The 12,692-nt window shown below is 33.6% G+C and overlaps 1 protein-coding gene across 7 annotated transcripts in view; it reads right to left on the minus strand.

Moving 5' to 3' along the window:
* Window positions 1-484: 484 nt before the first annotated feature.
* LOC111043473 (collagen alpha-1(XVIII) chain) overlaps window positions 485-12,692 on the minus strand; it is a 206,737-nt gene continuing 194,529 nt past the window's right edge. For 6 of the 7 annotated variants that reach the window (XM_039429740.1, XM_039429739.1, XM_039429742.1 and 3 more), the window contains 8 exons: window positions 10,998-11,079; window positions 9,270-9,382; window positions 8,360-8,452; window positions 7,864-7,989; window positions 6,820-6,834; window positions 5,364-5,558; window positions 4,339-4,454; window positions 485-2,673 (listed from right to left, as the gene is read on the minus strand). In XM_039429740.1, the coding sequence (XP_039285674.1) occupies window positions 2,382-2,673; window positions 4,339-4,454; window positions 5,364-5,558; window positions 6,820-6,834; window positions 7,864-7,989; window positions 8,360-8,452; window positions 9,270-9,382; window positions 10,998-11,079 (1,032 nt within the window). In that variant the 3' untranslated portion in view covers window positions 485-2,381. The remainder of the gene's footprint in view (window positions 2,674-4,338; window positions 4,455-5,363; window positions 5,559-6,819; window positions 6,835-7,863; window positions 7,990-8,359; window positions 8,453-9,269; window positions 9,383-10,997; window positions 11,080-12,692) is intronic. The other variant, XM_039429741.1, reaches the window with a different exon arrangement.

Raw genomic sequence — 12,692 nt, forward strand, 5'->3', positions numbered from 1 at the left:
ATTTTTTGATGAGGTGACTTTAATATTTCATCAAAGATACGCCCAAAATCAGCGTTTTTCTCAGCTTTTCTGCGTTTTCTTAGTACTTTGACTTTCTAATGGAATGAAGCATGCTCAAATGAAAAATGCAGGCGAGCGAAGCGAGCCCGCTGATCTCATTTTTGGACGATTCAGTCGGGGGTCCAGGGGGCGGAACCCCCTGGCTAGACGGATACAGCGAGCGAAGCGAGCCTGACGGCTAGTTCATAATAAACAACGGAATGTTCTCTGATCCCTAAACATTTTTGAATTTCAAATTATTGTTAATCAAATTATTTCTTGAAAATTCTTATGAATTGTAGGATAAGCTTATTGCTTCAAGAGGGCCTTTTTCTATATCATAGGAATTATTCATAATTCTTATAAAACAGATCAAATCTAATTTCCCAAAAATATTAGAATATATGGCAAGAATGAAAAAAGTGATTACAATGAATTACTCGTATAACAATGAAGATTTTTTTGATTTATTGTTCACTTGCCAATTATTATTATAACATGGAAGTACCGTCGATATATTAAAAAAATTACAATATTCTTTATAATTCAATTACAAATCATTATCTTACAATTAGAAACTATTCAAACTAATTATTTACATTAAAAGAAACTCGTTCGTCGTTCCAATTGATTAGGTTCTGTTGAATGTACATTAGACGAGTTTTTTTCATGAAGATTGATCATTTTACCAGCATCCATTGCTAATAATATTATAGCAAGGTGCGTTACTGTCATGATAATGAGAGGGAGAATTTGAATGAATTCTTCTGGGAATGGTGAATATTCCAATTGACATATTGACTGAGGTTTCTCTTTTCATACTTTTCTTTGACCCAAAATGATTGACATTTACTGAAAATGTCGGCAATTTAGTCCAATTTCTTTGTGCATTTGAAGAATAAGTAGCAGAGAGGACAACAATTAATAATCAGTTGAAATTTTTGGATGCATTATAGAAATAAAATTATTTGCCTCATTTTATTATTCGATCATTTCTATAATGGTAATTAGAGCGAATTAATGTTTCTTCCCTGACGGATTGATGCAATTAAATGCCTTATTCGATTTATCTTCCTAAATAATACGCCTGGAAGTCGAGCCATAATAAATTGAACACATATTGGTCACAACTTACATCTGCTTGAACTTAAATATAGGAACTTAGCACTTAATTATTGGTGAAACGTTATCCGGTGCCGTATCTTCACTAATTCGCATAGTAATTATTATCAAACATTTCATTGAAGAATAACTAATAAGAAATTCCCGAATTCAAATAATTTACTCATGAGTATACTGACTTAGGCTACTCAAATTATTCTAGAAAATATCTAGTTTGATCATAGCTCTCATGATATCATTCTAATGTCGCAATTATCTATATTATATTGTCATACATCAAATTCAGAGTCATTCACGGTTCTTATGAAATGCATCATTGTCAAAAGTCCATTATCATTAATTTTTAGGAGTCAAAAGTTGTCTGATGAATTAGAACAGTTTCAATTTCCAGAGCAATATTACAGTATTTCATACGATAGATTTTACTCGCATACGGTAAGTGCTGAAGTACGTTCAGTCTCGGTCACATAATGTTGATTCCTGGACCTCTTCACCTTTTCTACAGAATGAAGATGCTACTATGCATAACAATAACTTTCGATTAACCAGCTGAGGTTTCGCCAGCTATTCTTCTCAACAGTCTGAGCACGCCGTAATTTTATAATCAGGAATACAACAGTCAGACATGCGCATATGATTTGGCTAATTCCAACTTCCGCCCGCCCCCGCACCGAAAAACTAGGGACCTTCTAAAGCTGCGTACAGACTTATGAACACGCACATTTCGCTTTTCATCATGCTATTGTTATTCTATCTGTATATTACTGTTTCTGTACAAAAACAGATATAATAAACTAGCTATCGTTTTCGTGGCGCATAAGTCTGTGCGCACCTTATCATACCACATCTGTAATTTGTAATAATAATTGTGAGTAGCTTATTAGATTACAGAGACCTCAGATAGTTCACTCAACAAACGGTACCAAGAATTCTATTCTTTTAGTTATTATGACTCTCGAAATAATTGATTCGATTCAAGTTTTGGTTCACTAAAACGCCACAATATGAAATTAGTCCAATCACCATAACTTATCTCACAACACCTCAATATAGTCCAATCATATCAACTTATTTGACCCAAATACAGATCTTTGATAAGTCCATATTGGCGATTGCTTGAACACAATATAATTATGCTTGTTGATCGCCTCAATTCAGTCCAATCATCACAACCTATCTTACAGTAAAATTGACTCGATTCAATTACACTAGATTTGAGCTCAGTCTGTTTCGTTGAGTAATTGTTGTAAAAACGTGAGGTACTCCTGCTCGCCCATCAGCTGTGAATCGCGTCGTCGTCGCTTCTTGCTGAGGAGATGTCCGGTGACTTCGATGCAGAGCACTGCGAACCGGTTGTTGCAGGAGAACTTCTCCTGTTCGAGCAACCGGTTGTTGAGCAGAGAGGAGGCCAGACCGAACCGGTCCATGCTGTTCGAGTCCCAGGCGTCGCAGTACAGGTCGATCGCTCGCTCGCCCGACGGAAACGAGCCGTGCCAGATGTATTTCTGCGGCCTGTAATTACATTCGTTCGTTTCATTAGAGAACTAAATCAGATAATATAAAAAGGTGGTAAATAATGGAAAGAAACTATATACAAACTAAAAATCAAAGTACCCTTCTTTAATATATATTTTTAGAGTAAAATAAGGGTACTTGGGCATCTCTTGAGAACGAACTCTTCCTGGATTTCCAAACAAATAGTAACTTTCTTTATAAACCGAAAATCTTAGCCTTGGTGGATTAAAGAAATTGAAGAAGATATGAATGAGCATTCATCACTATTGTACGGGACTCAAACTTGGACACTGACAGCTGAACTTGACAGAAGATTAGAGACAACTCAGCCAAAAATGGCAATAAGTATACTCGGACTTCGACTGCGACAGAGAGTTAGGAACACGGACATTTAAAAAAATGATTAATGATCAATCTGCAGCAGGAAGCTCATCTAATCAAGTGGAGATGGGCCGGTCACGTGGCAAGGATAGAAGCTGACAGATGGGCGAAGACATGCACGGAATGGATACCACGGGACAAGGCCAGAGGAAGGGGACGCCTAGCACTCCGGTGGAGGGATGAACTTTCGCAACGAGTTGGAGATTTGTGGCTGACCGAAGCTAGAGACAGGGAAAGATGGGCAAAAATTATTGACTGACTCTGAATTGGAAAGTGAAAAATTTTATAATGTGTTTAATGTGAAATATTGTATTTGTTGCCAAACACATATACCTCATAAGAGAGGCTTTCGTTCTTTCAAGAATGCTATATTATTATTATTATAAACGAGCTCCAAATTTCAATAGAAGACCTGAAGGCTAAGTCCGGAAACTATCAGAAGCTGAAAACCACAAGTCTTCAACAGCGGGAACCTACCAGACGACGGGCAATTGTGATTTCTGATGAGGAGCATCGCAGGAAGTCGGAGAAATTACTGGAGAAAATTTATGGAGAAAAATACGATAGGGGAGCTCCAAGGCAATAATAACATTTTTTAATTTGTTGAGCTTATGTAGTCCAATGCGGATTTAACTTGAAAAAATAAGGGCACTTTGATTTTCATATAAATTCAAGTAGGGTAGCCCTAAACAAGAAAGTTAGCTATTAGTATTATTGTATTATTATAAGTTTAATTGTCTCCTATGAAAATTCTTATTATCTTCTCAAGTCGAATATAATGAATTGACTTTATACAGGTGAGATCACAACGCTTGAAATAACTGAAATACAGTTATTTATGTACTAGCAGTGATTGGCGAAGTTTTTGGATTAGGTATAGTATAAAAAATGAGTGATGATTAAAATGCATTAATGAATGCAATTACTTTCTGAAAAAGCTCTAGAGAGAGTAATTATGGTAAAAAATTACAGCTACTACCGATACCTCAAACGCTGTAAAGATTTATGTGGAGGGTAATTTTTCTAATAGCGTTAAATTACTCTCTATTCTCAAGACAATTGGGCTCTGACTAGCCTATGGGTGTAATGTTGTCTAGTTAGGCAATGACCAATCAGCAAAAATGTCTCTAGTCAGATCTTATATCTGACCTAAAATACGAGTAGGCCTACTAATAAGTATCCTCTTTAAGTATCTTTAATACAGTATAAAATTGAAAACTGGAAATGAATTCAATACGGTACACTGGAAAGCTGGGATGTGACTTTTCGTCTGTTACTTACCATGAGAAATCGGTTAGTACGTTTTTCCCATTAAAGCTGTAAAGTCTTGGTTGTTGTTGGAAAAATGCACCGTCGCCATTGAAAATATCTTTCCATGAGTTGAACAGCACGTCTCCCTGAAATAATCATTGTGAAAGTTCAATATCTATGGCCAATATGTGGTTGTTGATATATTTAGCTAGAAACATATTTTCTATTGTTAATACCTTCTTTGGACTAGTTTACAATCAAAATCCGGAATGAATTAGTAAGGGGTAAGCCTGTTATTTCATTTCCAATCATTCTATGATTATTTATTTTGATCGTTGACGAATGAATAAATGCTATTGCTATCCAGTATTCGACTAATATGCAAATTATAATTCTAAATTCCTAATAATAGGTAGCCAATTTGAATAAAATTTTTATCCTTCATCAAATACTATTTCTGTTAATATTAAACATGTCTTCACTCAAAGCCTAGTGTACGAGAGCCTCAAGATTAATTTAAAATAATTCTAGGCTCTGCTAAGGCTAGTTTATAGGCATACTCTCCTTTGACTCTGCCCACTTTCTCCTCAGAACTGTATATAACACTAGATAGAAGATTTAGTCTCTTGAGTGTTTTTCAATAGATTATCATATTGATTGATAAGGTATCATATTGATGAGTTGAAAGATCTTATTATATATAATATTGAACTTCCTCCTACACATAGATCTTTATTCTTGTAGATGATTTCCTTTATATCTTAATTGTAATGTAAATCCCATTTTGGGAAATAAATTGATTTGATTGATTTGATCTGATATTGCAAAGGAGAGAAACATTCTATCATTAGGTAGTCCTACTGTACGAAATGTCATACACAGTGTGAGCTATCTACTAAATCATAGAGGCAACAGCATGAATGCATGTAGCAAGTAGCGTATTGGCTACGGAATCTAACTAAATTTCAAAGTCTACTAGCCTATTGACAACCGTCAAGTCTTGGTCAGGGTTAGTGTTGGATACAAAATCTAACTGAGTTTCAAAGTTCACTAGCCTTTATATTGACAACCGGCAAGTCTTGATCAGAGTTCTTGATGATTGAGTCCAAATTCTGCACTCTGGACGAGAGGAAGGCGCGGAATGTACCGTGCAGACCCGCTCGCCTCGCCTGCCTGTAGCACGCGTAGTCGGCTCCTCTCAGACCCTTCACATCGCCGCTGTACGGCTCGTTCAAAGCTGCCATCCTCAACTGAATACCATTCAAATAGATAAGCTCAAAATTTAAACCATTCAAGACAACACGAGCATTACATCACACAAAAACTATAAAACTATTCAAGACAACAATTAAAATTACTTCACACAAAAACGAAATTAACCATAGGCCTATGTGTTTATATAATTGTATATATTTGATCATGTTGACCCTTCCCGAAAGTGATTGTACTCTAAAGGATGTGCAAAAGGCTAAAGTTTGAATTTTTAGAACAAACCATTTAAATTTAGTAACAGATAAATTCATGAAATTTTGAGGATGAATTCTCCATGGTAATGTTGTTTGAATAGAACAAAAATTCCCTAAAAATATCAATTTTCGAGAAAGTGATTCATTTACCAAAAATAATTTTCAGTAGATTTATTTGAAGTGAATCATTTCAATCAAGAACCCAGCTACTCTTGCGCTTGAATAAAACTTGAATACAGCACCTGATGCCGCTTGAATAAACATAGATACAATTGACAGTTAGTTTTGAGCATTTTTCTATGGTGGCTTCTTTCATTGTATTCCATTCAAATAGCTTATTGGAATACTTCTCTCATTCTGAATTCAACTGATCTTCATTCTTCCCCTGAAATTATCAGAACTCATGCTGTGTGTGTAGGATATAATACTATGATTTTTTCAATTTTTATAGCTTTATTTTGCAATTTTCTTATAGCCTACAAGAAAAACATGAAATCAGGAATTACTTTATTTTAATTTAGGAATAATCAGACACGTGGTGCACATTCAGACGCTTTTAACCCAACATCAGTCCACCAATATCTTTACAATTGGGATAAGGCATGTCCATTCCATAGTAGACATTTATAATAGACCATTCTATATTAGTATTTTTACTTGAGATGGCCATGACTTATGCCTTTGTGAAAGTGATATTTTTATTTTTAACAATAGTCTTTGGGAATTTGGATATTAAACATTTGACCCAAAATATATAGTTCACGATTGGGGTTATCTTCAATTCAGCTCGTAATATTTTATTTGGAAGTATGATACTCTCGTTCGGTTATAGAACCAAATATGCTCTCATAACTTGGGAAAACAAGCCAACACCGAGAAAATAAGGACGGTCTAGGCAAAATTCTGTACTAGGATAAAGCTAGTCAATTAGTATATATCAGTATATGATAGTGGTATCAATAATGCTTGTTTTGTCAGAAAATAAAATTAGTTTTCGAACAGGGAATGAATTAATAAAAATTAATAGTAGTAATCAATAACTTACCATCTTGGGATTCCACTTTTATGTGAGATCATGAATCAAAAAGAAAGATCGATTAGCAGGAAGGTTTTAATATATGATTTCAAAACTCCACAATTTTTTAATACCTATATAATACCATAGAGAAACAATAGCGTAAAATTATTCTATTGTTTCTCTATGATAATACGCAATAGCTTTTCAATTGTCGAGGTCTGTTTTTCCAATAATAAACAGTTACGAATATCAATGAATACATGAATCAAATCTGATTATCGAATTCCACCTCTTGATAAATCATTTCAGTTATATTGCTTGAATATATATAAAATGGTAATGTATAATGGTAGAAATAAATACAGACCAATTCAAAGAAATGAATGAACTACATAGAATGGATTATTGCCACGTCTCCAGTTTATATTATCTGTTGTTAATATTAATATTAATTGCTTCACATCAGGCATTGCTATAGTGAAGTCAACGTTACAATGGCAGTATTTGATTAAAATTGGTGCTGCTCTACTTGTCTATCATTCGACAAAGCAGATAGCTCTACAACGTTGCCAGATCGTTTTTTACCAATGCAAAAATATAATTAACAAAATATTTAATATGAATATGAACATTTATTATTTGAACATTGAAGAATATATTTTCTCAACGAATAAAATAAAGTTGTAGTTATAATATTACATCATAATAGTTATAATATTATAGTTATTATTGTAGTTATAATATTACGAATAAAAATAGTTGTAGTTGTAATATTACATCAGATATACCAGTATCAGCTATCCTCTATAGAAGGCAGTGGAAAGGTAGAGAATTGTCAACGCTGTTCTCCTATCCCTCCACTGTCATTATAACGTGGACCTCACCATTATGGCTGACAGTATAGACTTATAGTATAGTTATAGTTATATTTATAGCTGACAGTATAGGCTTATATCCTTTTTCTTCTGCACTTTCTACTTCAAATCCAATACCTTAGTTCAACAATAATTTCAAACGACAGATTTTCAATTCATTCATGAACTATTTGAAAAATATTATTCTATACTTTACCACAGGTCCATCCTTTGACGTTAAGGGCTGATTATTGATCAAATTTGATACTTCTAATGGAGCTCCATTGTCGTCTGTGCTCGGAGTGATGGAAGGTTCTGTAGGCATTGGAATCAAAGATCCCAGCTAAAAACAATAATTTCGTTATTATATTTATTTCAACAGTAACAATAAATCTGTGGCAATTATTGATACTCTAGTTGTATTATAAGGAATTTTCAACTCTTATCATGAATCCAACTTTTTCTAATTCTCTCTGAACTAAACATAACAGTTCCATTGTCAAACACTCAAGTAATATATTTGATTGTATTAAATAATAGTAACCGGTCAACCGGTACTTTTGCTATTCAAAGATAAAATTAATGGAAAACTATTTTCTCACGTTAAACCATTGGAAAAATATTGAGTTTTCAATCAATACACTATCACTACTGGTACGATATTATGATCTTTCATTGATTTAAGACTTTATAGATACTATGAATTATCTTACTGCAATATACTGCCATCCGTTTTTCACCCTCAAAAGTAGAGCTTCTTCATCGATGACGTATGCTAAAGTTCCCACTGGACTCACAAGTGTCATCTGCCATTGAAAAAAATTAATATATTAGTTTCGAGAACAATTATTGATGGACATGGTATACCATGCTTCATTGAGAGAAAGATTCTGATCATTTATTCTATTTTATTTCAGTACTATAACTACTGTAAGAAGACAATATAAACTATCCATCTCTCTAACAAAAAAGTTTTTTAACCAGATCACTCCCGTGTTATCAGATGGGCACGTTAAACTGTCGATCCCGGCTGAAGTATGACAGTCGTAAGGCCCATTGACGGCTTAAATTATATATTCAGGCGGTGGGTCCTTCCCGCAAGGGACTCCCCACCAACAAAAGCCATACGAATTTACATTTTTCTAACAAAAACCACTTTTACGTTTTCTTTTCAAGAAATAAATAATGTTCTTGCTGTATAAGCTCCAAAGAGGGAGTTTTCCAAAGAAGTTATTAATTGAAATATTTTTTGTCTATTCATGTGATTAATCAGTAGCCTACAATATTTCATAGGATAGCAGAATATACTAGTTTCAAATGATCTTCTGGGGCTCCGCAATATGTTTAAATACATAAAAAACGGTACCTTCTCATTTATCACTTCATTTATTATTCAAGAACACAACATGTTTTTACTCTGAAGTCATTTTCAAGAGTCAAAATTAATCTGAAAATTTTTTTGAAATCTTTTGGAAGCTGAAAACTAATTTTCCAACCAATCATGTAACTAACCCAGTAGAATGATAATTACAAGGATTCTGAATAGATATTTAGAATGGATACAACAAATTTGAACACATTTAATGGGCTCTCACAAATAGAAGAAGAATATTTTTGGCTCACCTTCGATAAAGCCAGAAGAGTTTGGAAAGTTACCGCTCCAGGTACAATTTTCGTCTGTTCCAAAATCTCTGTAGCAAATTTATCAGGAAGCACGGTGCGAGATGACGTGTGGTCTGAAAATAAACATATATTTCATCATTTAATTAAGCTTTTTGTTTTTGACGAGATGTGTTCGTGTGAATGCTACAGGTTTCTGTATTGAATGGAAGTTAATTTGATGAGTATCATCCAGATAAATGATAGTTTCATTGCAGTTTATGAACTCACCTAATTGAAAATATCTACAAGGAAATTAACAGCAAGGAAATATTTCTAACTTTATTTAGTACCAGTACCCAAGAATTGAAGACTAGCAGACATTTTCTTTATTCAAATGAAATTCATAGCTAACTGACATGAGCCTCTCTATATTCTCCTCAATAGGAGACCCTGACTAAATGGAGCTATAATAAGTGCAGAACCGGAATGATGATATCGCATTCCCTTATAATAGAAGAATACTATTATTTCATGGCAGGAAATTTATTGTAATAATGAATTCAAATCTATATTGATTAGAACTTTAATTCCATATTAATCACATACGTAACGTATTTCATTAGGACTTCATGATTTGCTAGTTAAAAATAATCCCAAAGTACTCTTTTTCGAAAAAACATTTTTATATAGAATACAAAAAACAACTAGTTTTGGATGTTCAATACATTTTAAAGTTTTTCTTGAAAATGGATTGAACATCCGAAACTATAGTTGTTATAGTTGTTTTGTTTATTTTAAATACAATTATTTAGAAAAGTTTTTCAATAAAGGTTACTATGACATTATTTTTAACCAACCATATAGGGGTGATTATCGCTATCATTGAAGAAGTAAAATTGAGCGACAGGAATCACAATGAATATCTCCTTACCTGAGAATCCTGTTTGAGGCATTTGATTTGAATTTTTGATAAAATGTGTTCGTGTGAATGCTACAGGTTTCTGTATTGAATGGAAGTTAATTTGATGAGTATCATCCAGATAAATGATAGTTTCATTGCAGTTTATGAACTCACCTAATTGAAAATATCTACAAGGAAATTAACAGCAAGGAAATATTTCTAACTTTATTTAGTACCAGTACCCAAGAATTGAAGACTAGCAGACATTTTCTTTATTCAAATGAAATTCATAGCTAACTGACATGAGCCTCTCTATATTCTCCTCAATAGGAGACCCTGACTAAATGGAGCTATAATAAGTGCAGAACCGGAATGATGATATCGCATTCCCTTATAATAGAAGAATACTATTATTTCATGGCAGGAATTTATTGTAATAATGAATTCAAATCTATATTGATTAGAACTTTAATTCCATATTAATCACATACCGTACGTAACGTATTTCATTAGGACTTCATGATTTGCTAGTTAAAAATAATCCCAAAGTACTCTTTTTCAAAAACAATTTTTATATAGAATACAAAAAACAACTAGTTTTGGATGTTCAATACATTTTAAAGTTTTTCTTAAAATAAAATCTTTTTGTTTTTCTTGAAAATGGATTGAACATCCGAAACTATAGTTGTTATAGTTGTTTTGTTTATTTTAAAATACAATTATTTAGAAAAGTTTTTCAATAAAGGTTACTATGAGATTATTTTTTAACCAACCACATAGGGTATGATTATCGCTATTATTGAAGAAGTAAAATTGAGCGACAGGAATCACAATGAATATCTCCTTACCTGAGAATCCTGTTTGAGGCATTTGATTTGAATGTTTGATAAAATCGTCATTATTACCCCTTTCCAAGGTCGCTGACCGTCCCTGTAAGAGGAAAGATTATTCAATAAATAAATTCCCAATCACTAAAATGTTTGATTACCTATCAAATTTCACCTCAGTGAAATGGAATTAAAAAATCCTATAATAGTAAAGTGGGGTGCCTGCTATTTGTGAAAAAAAACAATTTAAAAATACAAAATTATTTATTTATTTATTTATTCTTACAAAAATCTAGGAGTGCAACAGGCATAACAGCCCAAACGCACTCATGAATACAGGAAATACATTATTAAAAATTATTACAAAATAATAGATATAGATAAATACTAGAAAAGTAATAAAAGAGAATGTTTAAAATGGTACATGTGAAAAACAGACAAGAAGAATAGTATAATAGCTACTTTGAGAAAGAAGAGAATAATGTTAAAGGTAATGATAAAACTAATTTTGATTATTCAATAAGATCAATCATAACCACATAAATAACAACATATAACCTACGTATTACATATGGTACTAAGAGAAGTGATGAAAGAACTAGAGAAAAGGGATCAAAAGGGAAGTGGAAAAATATGAAAAGTTAGTTAGTGGAAAAAGGGTGACCATGGAGAGAACAATGAAAAGGCCATTGTGAACCAGAGTAAATTAAGAACAACAGGTCTATATTACTCTTCAATTGAAGAATGGTGACATTTTTCTCTTGAAGCTCCATTTAGACAAGGAGAAGAGATCCACCTGACCATCACAGCAGAGGAATGTACGAGGAATACGATTCATTGGTGAGTAATAATGACCACCGTGTTACATCTACAGATTGAGAACTCTTGCCGATTACGATTATTGAAGACAGGAACCTTAAAGTTCAGCCTTGCCAACAGATTGGACTGCTCACGGAACCGTTCACAAGACCATAGAGGAATAAACAAGAAAGTACCTTCCGTCTGGATGCCAAAGTCTCAAAGCCGAACATGCTGCGCAACACACCAGTTGGAAACCCCAAGGACAAGGACGATTCAGTTTTCTACAAAATAACAATCTCAAAAATTTATTCTGAACAATTTCAATCTCATGTATCAGACCCACCTGATGGGGATCCCAAATCACCGCGCAATATTCAAGCAAGCTCCGAACAAGGCTAGGAAAGAGAGCCATCAAGCCTTCAACATCTCTAAACCCAGCCGTAGATCTCATGATGAAACCCAGCATCCTATTAGCCCTACCAACCAAAGAATGGACATGGGGAGCAAAACTCAGAGAAGAATCAAACAATACACCCAGATCCTTGAAACTATCGACTCTAGAGAGTTGAAAGCCATTAATTCTGTAATTAAAAATAGGATAATTCAGCTTACGAGTGAAGACCATAAATTTACATTTGCCAACATTGAGATCGAGGCCGTTATCCGTGCACCACCCCGAGACAAAATCCAGGTCACTTTGCAGCAGAACAGAATCATTATGGCAATCAATCCTCCTGTAGATCTTCAAGTCATCAGCAAACATCAAACAATTGGATTGCAGCAGGCAGCCAGGTAGGTCATTAATAAACATTAAGAACAACAAAGGACCCAAATTACTACCCTGAGGCACACCAGAGGAACTGACATAAGTGCAAGATTTTAAATTCAAGACAGAAACATAATTAAGACGATCAC

The sequence above is a fragment of the Nilaparvata lugens genome, chromosome 5 (assembly GCF_014356525.2).
Source record: "Nilaparvata lugens isolate BPH chromosome 5, ASM1435652v1, whole genome shotgun sequence".
Lineage (NCBI taxonomy): Eukaryota > Metazoa > Arthropoda > Insecta > Hemiptera > Delphacidae > Nilaparvata > Nilaparvata lugens.